Genomic DNA, 13659 nt, shown 5'->3' with positions numbered 1-13659 from the left:
AACTGACCTTGAACTTAGGTCTGCAGTACAGTGTTCATTCTAGAAGCCTTTGCCAACCTCTCCGTGTGGTGGGTCCTGAAGATGACACCGTGCATCAGTGCCTACCCTCTTGAGGTTGACTGTCTAGGAAACACGTGTTGAGTAGACTTGTTATCCATGGAGAGGGGCCCAAAAGAGGCCAGGCCACCTGGAACAGGTTTAGCCTGTAGGCCCATGCATGCTGTAGGCATGGACAAGGGCACGTACTGTTCGGTGACATTTCTTTTCCCCTCACACCTAGCATTCCATTCGAGCTCTGGCACTAAGAGTTTTACGGGAGATTCTGAGAAACCAACCAGCAAGATTCAAAAACTACGCAGAACTGACGATCATGAAGACCCTGGAAGCCCACAAAGACTCCCACAAAGAGGTTGGTTAGCCCTGTGACCATGCACAACAGGACTGGGTGGAGGAGGGCAGAACCCAAAACGAATGTTGAAGCTTGTGAACTGACCTGGGTTGTATGGAGTAAGGTTCCTACTGCTGACATCAGAGCTGAGGAACTGCAACTATAAAATGCTTATAAAGTGCCCCTGTGGTTCCCAGGTCCCAGCATCTCCACTGTCCTCAAGAGAGCAGGCAGGCTATATCTCTGTGCCTCGTACATGTGGTATAGATGATGGGCTCTCAGCAGTCACTGGCCAGTTACTTGGTGGTGTGTTGAGCCCCTGTGATTTCTACTCTGTGGATAGGCTAGAGACCTCCAGAGTCTAGTCCAGGGCTGGATACATGGCCTAATTACTTGGGAAAGTGTCTGTTATACAAGGATGAGTACCTAAGCCATCTCCAGAATCCACATTAAAAGCAGATAACCCAGTACTGGGTAGAAGGAGACAGGTATATCCATGGCATTGCTAGCCTACTCAGAAAGCTGGAGCAAACGAGATCCTGTCTCGGGAAAGAGGGAGGAGGGGAGAAAAGATGGACAGCTCATGAGAATTGACAGCAGAGATGGCCCTCTGGCCTGTGTGCACTCGCACACAAGTAAATCCAGTAACAACCTCCATCAACAGACACGTGGAAACCAGAATGGTGGACTTAGAACTGGAGCAAACTCAAGATGACAAAGAGTAGGTATGAGCCTGCCAAGCCATGACCGCTTGTCCAGTGCAGCCTCTTGGTTCTGCATAACTATTGTGAGAATGCTCTGGATGAGGACTTAAGTAGGGCAGTTCTTATACCAGCAAGGGAATGAGACCCTGAGGGTAGTTTTCCTCCTGGCCATGGATTGGCTGCTTGGGCCGTTGCTGCTTTGACCTCCTCAGATTGTCATCTGGAGGAGGGGTCTGTCTCTCTCTGCTGGGGCCATACAGTACACAGCATATAGGCTCTAGGAACATTTCCAATAAGGGACTGAGTCTCTAAAACCTGGCTCGGTGGCATGATGGTGACACTCACGTTTGAGCAGAAGGTGCTCCGCTTACAGCAGCTCACTTGAGCGTGTAAAGCAGACAGGCTCGTATGGTCAACTTCATTGTTCCCAGATGAAGAAGAAAGGGCCCAAAAAGCCTGCCCAGTAGTTCAAAGCAGAACAAGTATGGACCAGGCCTTGGCTCTCTTAGGAGGGACAAACTATCTTGCAACAACTTTGTTTTTTGAATAGCTTGTCTGATGGGGGAGAGTCTTCTGTTTTGTGTTAATTTCATTGGTTAAATAAAGAGACTGCCTTGGCCCTTTGATAGGACAGAAAATTAGGTAGGTGGAGAAAACAGAACAGAATGCTGGGAGAAAGAAGCCGAGTCAGGCAGTCGCCATGATTCTCCCACTCCAGATAGACGCAGGTTAAAATCTTGTGGTGCTACACAGAATATTAGAAATGGGTTAGATCAATATGTAAGAGCTAGCCAATAAGAGGCTGGAATTAATGGGCCAGGCAGTGTTTAAAAGAATACAGTTTCCGTGTAATTATTTCGGGTAAAGCTAACCTTGCAGGCGGCTGGGCGCTCGGAATGCAGCCCGCTGCTCCTTACAACACTTGTCCTTAAAATCAATGATGAAAAATTGAAGTGAACTAGGATTCAGGTGTGTCCAACCAGTAGTTTGGATTCCAGACTAGCTATAAATGCAGTGTAATTCACACAAAATTGTAAGCTTACTTAAAAGACTGGAAGAGGCACACACGTGTGCGTGCATGCGTGTGTGTGTGTGTGTGTGTGTGTGATGTTTTTCTTTAGTTATACTATGTTCTGTGTATACACCTGTGTATGATGCACATATTGGAGACGGAGGACAGCTAATTGGAAATCAGTTCCTTTCCTTCTCTCATGTAGAATCCAGTGGTTCAAACTCAGACCATCAAGCTTCAGCAAGCACCTCTACCTGCTGCACCTCACTCTTCTTTAAAACTCAACTGTGCCATTCTCAAGCATGCGCTTTGTAGATAAAAGTGTTAAATATGGCAATGTCAAAAAGTTAGCCACACCTGAAAGGTGGTAGTGGCTATTTGGTGACAAAAGACAGGCTTAAAATGAGATTAAAGTGAACTAAAGGGGCTGGAAAGATGGCTCTGTGGTTAAGAGACTTGGCTGCTCTTCCAGATGACACAGGTTAGACACGTAGCATCTATATAACAGCTCTCAACCATCTGCAGTTTCTGTGCCAGGGGATCTGTGACCCTCTTCTGGCCTGTGGGGCCCTAGGCGTGGCGTGGTACACATGCATATGTGTAGGCAAAATGCCATACACGTATTTTTTTTATTATTATTGAACATTTAATTAACTAAGCTAATGTGATGTTTGAGTACTTACTATCCAGCCAGAAGCTATCTCTTTAAACTGGGCATCCAGTTTAGATATTGAAAACCTTTACAGTGGACTCTTAAATATAAGTTAAAATTCACTATTTTATTTTTCTTTTCCTTGAATATGGTTTAGTAAGCATGAGGTTCTCTTAAATTGCCCAGGAAAAGCGTGAAAAGATCTCCTGTTTCAGATACATTTCCCAGTATTCTGTCGGCATGGGAGTCCTGTAACCAGAAGGTGCCACACTGCCATCACAGTGACCGGAGGGTGCCAGCAGGACATAGTGTTCTGAGGTCTGTTGGCAGGCTCTCTCTGCTTTGCATGTCTGGGCTCACCTTGACTCTATACCCTTGCCACTTCCTCCTGCAGCTCAGACTGCCACATGCCCAGGGGCAGCTCGGGAGCACCTGTATGTTTAGGTTTGGGGTTTGGTTTTTATTTTTCTTGAAAATTCTTCATATCTCTCTCTCTCTCCCCCCCTCTCTCCCTCTCTCTGACACTTACGTATGTGCACATATAAATGTGTAGGCAAATCAGCCTTAGGTGTCCTCAAGTACACCTTTAATTTTGAGGCAGAATCTCTCACTGGCCTGGAACTTGACCGGTAGTCTATGCTGGCTGACAAGATGCCTGCCAGCATCTCCCTAGTCCTGTGACTGAAAGTGCCACTGCACCTGGTTTTTATTATTGTTGTTGTTGTTGCACCTGGTTTTTATTGTTGTTGTTGTTGTTATATTTTCAATGAGTGTGTATGGGTGTGAGTGTGCTCGTGCCTCTGGGTACATGCAGGTGGAGGTATAGGACAGTTTCAGAGGTCACCTCTCTCCTTTCACTCTGGGCTCCAGGCATCAAATCCAGGTCATTGAGGTTGTACAGCAAGTGCTTTTACTTGTTGGAGCCATCTTGCCAGCCTGGCTTTTATGTGGGTTCTGGAGATTGAAGTTAGGTCCTGCGTGAGGTGTTACCAACTGAGCGCCCCCCCCCCCCCCCACACACACACATACATACACACTGTTTTAACCAACCTGTCTCCATCCCTGGTCTCTGGTTCTCAGGATTCTTCGAGATAGTTAGCTGACCATGCAGTTACTGTGGTGGCCATGCTGGTGGCTTCATTTTTGTCTATTGTATTTTCTTACATTTAGTACTTAGGACTCCAGCCATGCTTAGATGGGATCAATGGTGCTTTTAGGTTTCTGTGTCCATCATCCAAAGGCAAAGTCTGTTTTCCTGTCTGATCAACACTTCCAAAGTGTGTGCATCCCAGGGGGCCTCTCTTAGGAAGTGATTTTACCTTCCCCAACAAAGCCCAGGCCTTAGTAGGAGATGAACGCGCATCCTGGCTGGCTCACACAGAACCGCTCCAAGAGATGGAACACCAGCCATCTTCCCTGTCACCTGTGGATGTAAGGCAGAGACTGAAGGATTTCTGTAAGCTCACAAGCCAGTTAGGCTAGCTCACACTATAGCAAGCTTAAGAGAAACCCTGGTGGGAACACGGTGGGAGGGAGATATGATGCCTGGAGGTTGTCCTCAAGCTCCCCGTGATCACTGTGACACACACACACACACACGAGTGGGGGATGGACACAGAGAGAGACACACGCACAGTGCTTATGTATTAGTGTTTAAGGTGGGGGATGCTGGAGAGATGGCTCAGCAGTCAAGAATACTTGCTGCTCTCGCTGTAGAGGACTGAGTTTCTTTCTCAGCATCCATACAACCATCAGTAGCCCCAGTTCCCGGGGACCCAATGGCTTCTTCTGCTGAGGATACTGCATACATGTGGTGCACATATATACCTGCAGGCAAAATGTTCATACACATGCTTTCTTTAAGATTTAAGAAAAGGCTGCTGTTCAACATTAGAAAGGTAGGACTGGCGGCAAGATGGCTGGCTTCCTTATCCGTGAACCGAAGTCAGCTATTGTAGGCTCTTCCTAGAAGAGCTGTGAGAGCCGAACATGGTTCTGACACACACACTGAAAATGCAGGTAGTAACTTCTCTGAAAGCCACCATCCACAGGGAATGGCAAACTACAGAGACCAGTCAGGTGGGTTCAGAGCCCAGCTTACAGCTGTATTTTAAAGGCTGGTGTTGGCCATCTTAGACATAGCCCTATCTGAGTAAGGCATTCTCTGCTGAGTCTTTGTACCTGTAACACTCGTGGAGCTCCTGTGTGCTGGGTCGGTGTTTGCATTCAGCAAACGTCTTAAATGGCTGAGCTTGATGCAGTGGGCTCTATTGCAGTGGGCTCTGTGATAATTTCACTCATGTGAACACTCTTCTCCTTTATGTCTTTAATCTGACTGCCTATCAGGAGCTGACTACCGATCTCTTCTTTGACAGTCAGTGAGGGTTTGATAAGAGAACTAACAGCCAGGCATGCTTCTGAGGCCTGCATCTCAGTAGAACCCCCTGCACCCTGCTCCAAGGATAGGAAGGACCCATTCCTTCCTATACAACCTGCATATACAGGACCATTTGAAGACAGAGCAATCTGTCTGTCTGGATGTTTTATTTTGTTTTGAGCACCTTCTGTTCAAACATGAGTTTCACCATTATGCCACCAAGCCAGGTTTTAGAGACTCAGTCCCTTGTTGGAAATGTTCCTAGAGCCTATATGCTGTGTACTGTATGGCTCCAGCACAGAGAGACAGAGACCCCTCCTCCAGATGAAGAAAAGCAAAATCAGACCAAAGTCACTTGAAAATAGAAGGTTTAAAAAAAAAGCTCCTCAGCTGCCTGGCCTTCCCCAGAAGTAGGGTGTACTTGATCAGTCCTTTGAACAGATAGCTGTGGCCAGAGGAAGCTTGTCTTGAGTGGGATCCTCCTTGACCTATTAAAATTCCCAACCAGCCCTGTTTCCATGGCCATCTGCAACCTCCAGGGTAGCAGAGCCCCCAGGAACCTAGAAGTCACTACCCCTCTGTGGACCTTGCTTTGTCTTAGCTGGTAGCCCCAGGCCCAATCAGAGGGTTATCTCTGTCTCTTCCAGTTCCAGGATATCAATATCAATAACATCAATAACAGCAGCAGCTGTTGAATAACAAACCTAAATCCTCACAGATTCTAAATCTCTTACATTTTCCATGAGCCCAATGTTGGGATTTGACCAGAAACCCCATTTCTTTTGGATATTCTTGCTTTTTAATGAACAGACAGAGTCAGAAACCTAGATAGCATTGTTGTGCAGTCCCTAGGTGCCAAGCCAGCAGTCTCCTCACTGACACCCACCCCTCTAGGCACCTAGCCAGGGCGGGGGGGGGGGGAGGTGGGGGCAGTACAGCCTTCAAGTCTGTGGTTAGTCTTAGTTTTTTACAGCAGAGATCATTCTGTGGTCCCTAGCAAGGGACCCTGGGAACTTGGAGCTGACTAGCAAGGTCAGGGTGGACAGCCTGGACAGCAAGAAGGACGAGGAGAGAGAAAACTGGAGCTGTGAGCACGGTCTGGGATGTACACCTAGGCCGAATCCCACTAATGGGGACTGCAGGAGTGCTCCCCATCAGGGAGTCAGTGCAGTGTCCATAGGGATGTAACCTTTTCCACCTCCAGGACTGTCAGAATGGGCCAGGTCCAGGTGGCATGGCTCCTGAAGGCCGCTGCTGTCGAGGACAGAGTAAGTCTTCACTGGCCCCTCGAGAGCCGTGCCACCTGCCCCTTAGCTGACACCTGCCCTTGAGCTGCATGGCTGCTGAAGGCCGCTGCTGTTGGGTAATAGATGGCTTTGCATACTGCTCAGGGGCTGTGCCTAGACAAGTCTCCAAGGCTCTGATGTCCAGGGTATAACATGGGGAGAAGCTACCTTGTGCCCCTCCCTGTGGTTAGGTAAGGTGACTGGCCCAAGTCCCCTACCCCCATCTTCTGTTGAAGAAAGTATGCTCATTTAAAAGAAAATAAAAGAAAGGTTATTGCATTTGCTTATTTTCTTATTTTGTATGTGACACACACAATAAAGTAAAATATAATTTACCTCATTTCAAGATCCAGGAGGACATTTAAATTCAACTTCAACAAAGCCTCTATCTAAATTACAGTAAAAATGAATTAGTCCCTGAGGGGCTGCCCACTTTCAATCTGTTCTGCTATGCCAGCCTTGCCAGGCCAGCGTCAGCCCTGGCACTGTAGCCTTTTAGAGATGGACAGTGGAGTTAGGGCTGCAAAGAGGGGTTCGCTTCTCAGTCACTTCCCTGTGCAGCAACTTTGGAGTGGTTCTGTACCCTAACAGTCCCCACTCTACCCTCCCATTCCACACCATTGCTCCTGATAACCCCAGGCTACCCAATGAGTAGGTAGCTCACTTGTTTATTATTAGTGAGAATGTGAGTGTGGGGGAGGGGCATGTACACAGAGCATTGACTACGTAGAGGTCAGAGGACAAAGGGTAGGAGTCATTTCTCTCCACCAAGTGGGCCCCCAGAGCAAACTCAGGTCATCAAGTTTAGCAGTAAGTGCTGTTACCCACTGAGCCGCCCCCCTGGTCGTGAGTACGCTGCTCTTGGCTTTCTCCCCTCGGAGGGTTTTGAAGCCCTTGTCTGTGTACCTGTTTTTCAAGGAGAAGCACCCATCAAGTTGTGATGAGTGATAAGATTATATAGTCGCAGATAACAGTGTTCCAGTCAGTCCTTCCGATAGCTTTCCTGGGGAGAAAACAGGCATGGACATGGGAAGGGTTCTACCTCAGCCTCTATTAGCTCCTGGGTAACAGAATTCGCTCCACCTGGAGCCTCCAGAGCCTGAGCTTGCTTTGTCTCTCCCTCTTGATCTTGGCTTGTCTAGATGACACCATGTCAGGGTGGACCCATAGTTACACTCCACTCTTGGTTGCGCTAAGTCCCAGCTCCTGGCTGTGCCATTTTGCCTCATTAGTATTAGTATTAGTATTAGTATTAGTATTAGTATTAGTATTAGTATTAGTATTAGTATTAGTATTAGTAGGGTGTCTCTATGTAGCTCTGAACTGGAGCTCCACATGTAGAGCTGGCTGTCCTCAAATGCACAGAGATTTGTCTGCCTCGGCCTTGAATGCTGGGATTAAAGACATATGTGACCACGCCCAGCTCTAACCATATGTCTAATGGACACCAAGACGCCATGTCAGCTGTGTTTGTTGTGAGGCTTTCTGACCAGTCCCAGAAGGTGGCATCAGCATCTCTTTAGCTTCTAAATGCTCCAGGAGCTAAACTCTGAGTGCCCTGGGGAAGAGCTCTTGAATTCTTGCCATCGTTGTTTTTGGATGTCTGCTTTTTTTTTCTTTTTTGTTAAACCGCTCTCAGTTGTTCCCATGCATCTGAGACAGGGCCAACTCAAACTTGGTGTACTCCAAACCCGCAGTCCAAATGTCAAGAACTTCTGTGCCTTAGAATTAAGAAACCTAATCCTTAAGCAAACATTCATCAGTATTTCGAGTCATGATCCCATTTCCTTAAAAAGCTAGGTGCGCAGGAGGATGAAGAGATCGAGGCCAGCCTGGGCCTGGAGCTAGACCTCACTGCGCAAACCAGCTACTGTGACAGCCTTTTCCTAGCCAGACACTTATATCCTTAACAATGGACAGGATGAGTTCCTGTGTTTCTACAGACAGAAGCAAAATCAAAATACAGATGTGAGCTTGCTCCTGCTGTGAGCTTGCTCCTGCTGACGTGCGTGTCTCCCCCCACACCCTTTTTAAAGCACCCTCAGCACTGGTAGCCACCTCGTCTGCTGAGCATGCTGCCTCCTTTCCTTCTGTTACTTGTGTTTACTTTTGTTCTCTATTTGCTTACATTATAATCTCACGTCTTATGTTACAGAGAACATAGGGCAGAACCTAAAGTTCACCCTGATACAGGCAGCCTGCCAAAGCCAGGATTTGGCATATGGAGGGAAGTCAGAACACTACCTTCCCTGCCAAAACCAGTGTCTGTCTTGAGGAACTTGCTCTCACCCTGGGGGAAGAGAGGGCCTTCAGCAGCTCATCTTGATCTGCAGTCCCTGGCAATGGCTTTCCAGACCGTCTCCAGAAACCCGGTGCACATGGATGTGGTCGTTGAAGTGCTTCATGCCCGCGCCCTCTAGAGCCCCTGATGTCCCTAGAGGACACACTGCTGGAGTGGGCTCCCTGCAGCTTCATGCCTGCACCCTCTAGAGCCCCTGATGTCCCTAGAGGGATACACTGCTGGAGAGGGCTCCCTGCAGCTTCATGCCTGCGCCCTCTAGAGCCCCTGGGTGTCCCTAGAGGGATACACTGCTGGAGAGGGCTCCCTGCAGCAGACCTGACAGGGTGTCTTCCCAGCAGCTCACTTGAATCTCATAGCAACAGCCTGAGAGACAGTCTTCCCGCTGGAGGCAGCAGAGGCTGGCTCTTTGGGCCTGACTGGCAAAGACTGGGACCTGTCTTCTCTCTGTCTCCAAGTCCCTGTTTATTCTACTCTACTCCTGGTGAGGTCTTCAATTCTGCTCACCACACGGCAGTTTTCTGTACTTAGACCACGTGTACATCTGAAACTTGGTTTCGGTGCTGGTGATGTCACTGGTGGTCGAGTGCTTCCTGGGCATGTGTAAGGCCCCGGTTCAATCCTCTGCACCACCACCACAGCAATAAAGACAACAATGGGGCCGCAGAGTCCCGCCTCATGCCCTCTGGTGTGCTGTGGTGGCTCTTCAAAGCATAGAATTAGGTCTCCACAGCAGCCTTGCTGCTGGGTCAGATCGGAAAGAGAGGCCTGCTTCTTGCCACGAGCCTCTAACCCAGTTCTCCACAGTGAACTCCTGCACTTTTGTCTTAAAGCAACCTCATGGCTAGAGGGAAACTGAGGGATGATGGATCCCTCTCTCCTTTTCAGGCAACTGGTTGCTGGGGAAATGAACTGGGATTAGTCTCTCCTAAGAAGTAATTTACTGTGTTTTTGGTGTTGCCTAGAATGCATTTCCTGGACCTTCTTCTTGTTGTTGTTACAGTGTGTGTGTATGTGCATATGTGGGGGGTGTGCATGTGTACGTGTGTGGTGTGTGCACTGCGTGTGTACATGTGTGTGGTGTGTATGTGGTGTGTGTGTGCGCGCTGCATGTGTATATATCTGTGTGTATGTGTGTGTGCGCGCCATGATGCACTTGTAGTAGAGATCAGAAGGCAACTTGCAGGAGTCAGCTCTTGCCCTCCACCATGGAGGTCCTGGGGATTGGATTCAGACTGTTATTCTCAGCAGCATAATTCTAACCCCTGGAGCCATCTCTCTAGTGCCCTCCTCAGAGGTCTGTGACTCGTTTTCATAAGGCCATTGAAATCTAGGCCTGTGTCCTGCTTGCTCCACATGTGGCGGGCTGGTTCCTCACTGGAAATGTAAGCACAGTCAAAGGTGAACGCACCTGAGGTGATGTGTGCACTCTGGGAAGAAAAACTTGTATATTATAGAAAGATGAATATGGCAAACATTCTGACTGCTCTGTGTACACTGAACTTTGTACCCAGCCTGGGCTACAGAGAGATGGCAGAGATGGAATCTCCCTTCAGGAAACTCTTTGTCTAGTAGGAGAGACTTATCAGCAAGAAGATTGCATGGGCCTCACAGACTTCTACATACAGAGCCATGAGTCTCAGAAGATGACTTGCCCAGTTGGGTCAGGGATATGAGGGACAGGGAGGCAGCTGGCCCGGAAGACCCAGCCCCTGCCACAGGTTGGGGAAAGCTAACCCTGTCTTGATGTAGCCCTGGACCCCTGGACTGGTCTTCCCACTCAGGATACTAGGTGGAGCACATGTCCTTTGGTAGTTTGGACAGTGGGGAGACAGAAGGAGCCTGAGCTCTGCTTGTTAGCACCCAGTAGCTACAGATGAGTTCTTTTGACAGGGTTTCTCTGTGGTTTTTGGAGCCAGTCCTGGAACTAGCTCTTATAGACCAGGCTGGTCTCGAACTCACAGAGATCCACCTGCCTCTGCCTCCCGAGTGCTGGGATTAAAGGCGTGCGCCATCACCGCCTGGCTAGATCAGTTCTTAGATGTATGTTGGTTGCTTTTCTTGTTGCTGACAGACGCCTGAAAAAAACTACTTAGGGGAGGAAGAGCTTCTTGGCTCTCAGTTTGGGGTACACAGTTTATTATGACAGCAAGAAAGTAAGGGGTGGGGTCACCCTGCACCTGCTGTTAGAAGTCAAACAGATGAGCCTGTGCTCAGCTCCATCTCTCCTTTCCATTCGGTCCAGGATGCCAGCCCATGGGCTGGTGCTGCCCACATTTAGAGTGGGTCTTCTCGTTTCAGTTAGCCCAGTCCAGAAACTCTCAGACTCAGACATGCCTAGAGGCTTTTATCCTAGATGATTCTAGACCCTGTATTAACTAACAGACTGCCAGGTCACTTCACCTGGACCCCAGCTATGGCATGTTTCAGAGCTAGTTACATGATGCTCACACAGCTGAACATAGGGAGTTTTTAATCCCAACATTGAGTTTGAGACAGTTGAGACTGACTGAATAAGTATCTTGACAGCTAAGGCCTGTCTTCCACACCGCTCACCCCTCTGTAGACCTTTCTGGAACAAGGAGCCATACAGCTTTCAGAACACCCATAAATATCTTTTCCACTTCCCAACCCTTGGCAGCTGCCTCCTAACCCCGCCCTGCCGCACTAGAAAATAACCCCTCAGGAGCTTGTCTCTGGGCCTCCACATCCTGACAATCCCCCCTCTGAACCAACTTCCTTACCCTTCCCTGCACAGTGAAGGCACCAACAGGTCTTTCCTACCCAACTGGAGCTCAGTTCCCACACCTAGGAAGCAACTGGTCAGGACTGGGTCAAAGACACAGCCCGATAGGAAGGGTGTGAGAATGAGCAGCCACAGACTTCCAAGTCCATAGCAAGGAGCACAACAGCCACCAAGGAAATACAGAGAGGAAGGTCTTTCTTGAACAGGGACATGTACCCAAACATAGAGCAGGAGACAAGACAAGTGACTTAACCCATTAATCGGTGACAGGCCCTGGGAGTGTCCCAGATGTTCTTGGGTGGAAAGAATTCTACATGAAATTGTCCCCGGGATCAAAAGCGTGCTCTAGTGTGGTGTGGGAGGGTTAAGGAGGGGCAGGACACCCACATGGGCCCTGTATGAGGGATAGGGCCTGTCCTGGATCAGCCAGTCTGGGGCAGTGGGCAGGAACAGTGGTGACCATTGCAGTAACTATAGCAGTATTAGCACTGCACAGCACTCCACCCCACGCCAGGGCCACTGCTCAGGTGTGACTCTCTGCACGCTCCCTTCCAGGGGCTGTTACTTCTGACCTCACAAGACACTTCAGGTAGATTTTATCAATGTCTCCTTGCCAGGAAGGTTAATGTTAATGGCAACTTTTCAAGGTAAAAAGCATAAAGAAGAAAAAGATCTCATAATCAGATCACTAACTCTGAGGGGTATGAGCCATTTTATACACTGTCACTGAGATTTTTGTGTGTATGTATTTGTGTGTGAGGACTCTAGAGGTCAGCTTCCAGTGTTGGTTCTCAGATGCCATCTCCTTTTCCTTCGAGATGAGATCTCACTGGCATAGAGCTCACCAGTTCAAGGCTTGTCACCTGCCAACTACCCCAACAGTTCCCTTGTTCCCAAGTCCCAGCACTGAGATTACAGTGTGTGCTGCCCTACCTGGCTTTTCACGTGGGTGCCGGGAGTCAAACCCGGGTCCTTATGCTTCCAGAACATGCACTTTAGCATCTGAGCCATCACGCGCCCCACCTGAGATTTTCAGAGTGAGGAACGTCACATGCTGGTGTGAGTAGCTGACTCTCCTGGGAAATGCATGATGAAAATCCCACCACTAACATGGCCAGTCCTGAGTATGTTAAATGGAGTGGCCATGGCTGAGACTATGGTAGCTCTGTGGACTGATGAGGCACGTCCCCCAGCAGAGCAGTGTTTGCAGAGAAGGGCAAACCCCAGCCACTGACTGATGGAGGAAAAGAGGTCTGGCCCTGCCCCCTACAGAGACAACTGTGGGGATCAGGTGGTAGGCAGCATCTAATTCAAATTCCCAAGTGACAAAACCTGTGTGTGTGGCCTCAGAGCCCAAATGTGGCTTGGCCCAAGTGGCCGGTCTGGGCGCAGCTACCCCACAACCCACCCTGGTCTACCATGTGACTTTGCAGGTGGTTCAGATGTTGTTTCCAGGACTCGTCACTTGTAAGGATGATGGGCCAGCAAGATGGTTCAGTGGGCAAAAGAACTTCTGAGCTGAAAAGAAAGGCAGGATAGGCTGGAGAGATGCTCTGAGGCTAAGAGTACTTCCTGCTCTTGCAAAGGACCATGCATCACAGCTCACAACTGCCTGTCACTGTAGTTTTAGGGCCTCTGGGGGCATTCTTGTGAATATAACCACACAGACATGCATAATTAAAAGTAATTTGTTTGTTTTTTGATTTGTTTTTTAAGACAAGGTTTCTCTGTAGCTTTGGAGCTTTGCCCTGGAACTCTTTCTGTAGACCAGGCTGGCCTCAAACTCAGAGAGATCTGCCTGCCTCTGCCAGTTGAGTGCTGGGATTAAAGGTGCGCCACCACTGCCTGGCTAAAAGTAACTTTTAAAATATATTTTTAAAGGCTATATATTTTCTAACTGGGTAGGGTAGAGCACTTGGGAGGCAGAGGCAGGCAGATCTCTATGGGTTCAAGGCCAGCCTGGTCTGCAGAGGGAGTTCCAGGACAGGCTCCACAGAAACTCTGTCTCAACAAACAAAAATTCATGGTTGGCCGGATAGTTCAGCAGGTAAAAGGGCCTACTGACCTGAGTTGTCCTGTGGCCTTTATACACATAGCATGTCCATGCCCACTGCCCCAAAAATGTGTGTGTGTGCGTGTGTGTGAGTGATCATTACAAGGGTGAAGATGATCCAAACTTCGGGGTGTCAGCTTGT

General features: G+C 48.7%; 1 protein-coding gene across 30 annotated transcripts in view; it reads left to right on the top strand.

Moving 5' to 3' along the window:
• Window positions 1-13659, top strand: part of Clasp1 (cytoplasmic linker associated protein 1) — a 218241-nt gene that overhangs the window by 194942 nt on the left and 9640 nt on the right. For all 30 annotated transcript variants that reach the window (XM_057769384.1, XM_057769414.1, XM_057769399.1 and 27 more), the window contains one exon: window positions 281-409. In XM_057769384.1, coding sequence (XP_057625367.1) covers window positions 281-409 — 129 coding nt within the window. The remainder of the gene's footprint in view (window positions 1-280; window positions 410-13659) is intronic.

This window comes from Chionomys nivalis, chromosome 5 (assembly GCF_950005125.1).
Source record: "Chionomys nivalis chromosome 5, mChiNiv1.1, whole genome shotgun sequence".
In the NCBI taxonomy this organism is placed as follows: domain Eukaryota; kingdom Metazoa; phylum Chordata; class Mammalia; order Rodentia; family Cricetidae; genus Chionomys; species Chionomys nivalis.
Note: the sequence above shows the minus strand (reverse complement) of the source record. Positions and strands in the feature narration are given on the sequence as shown.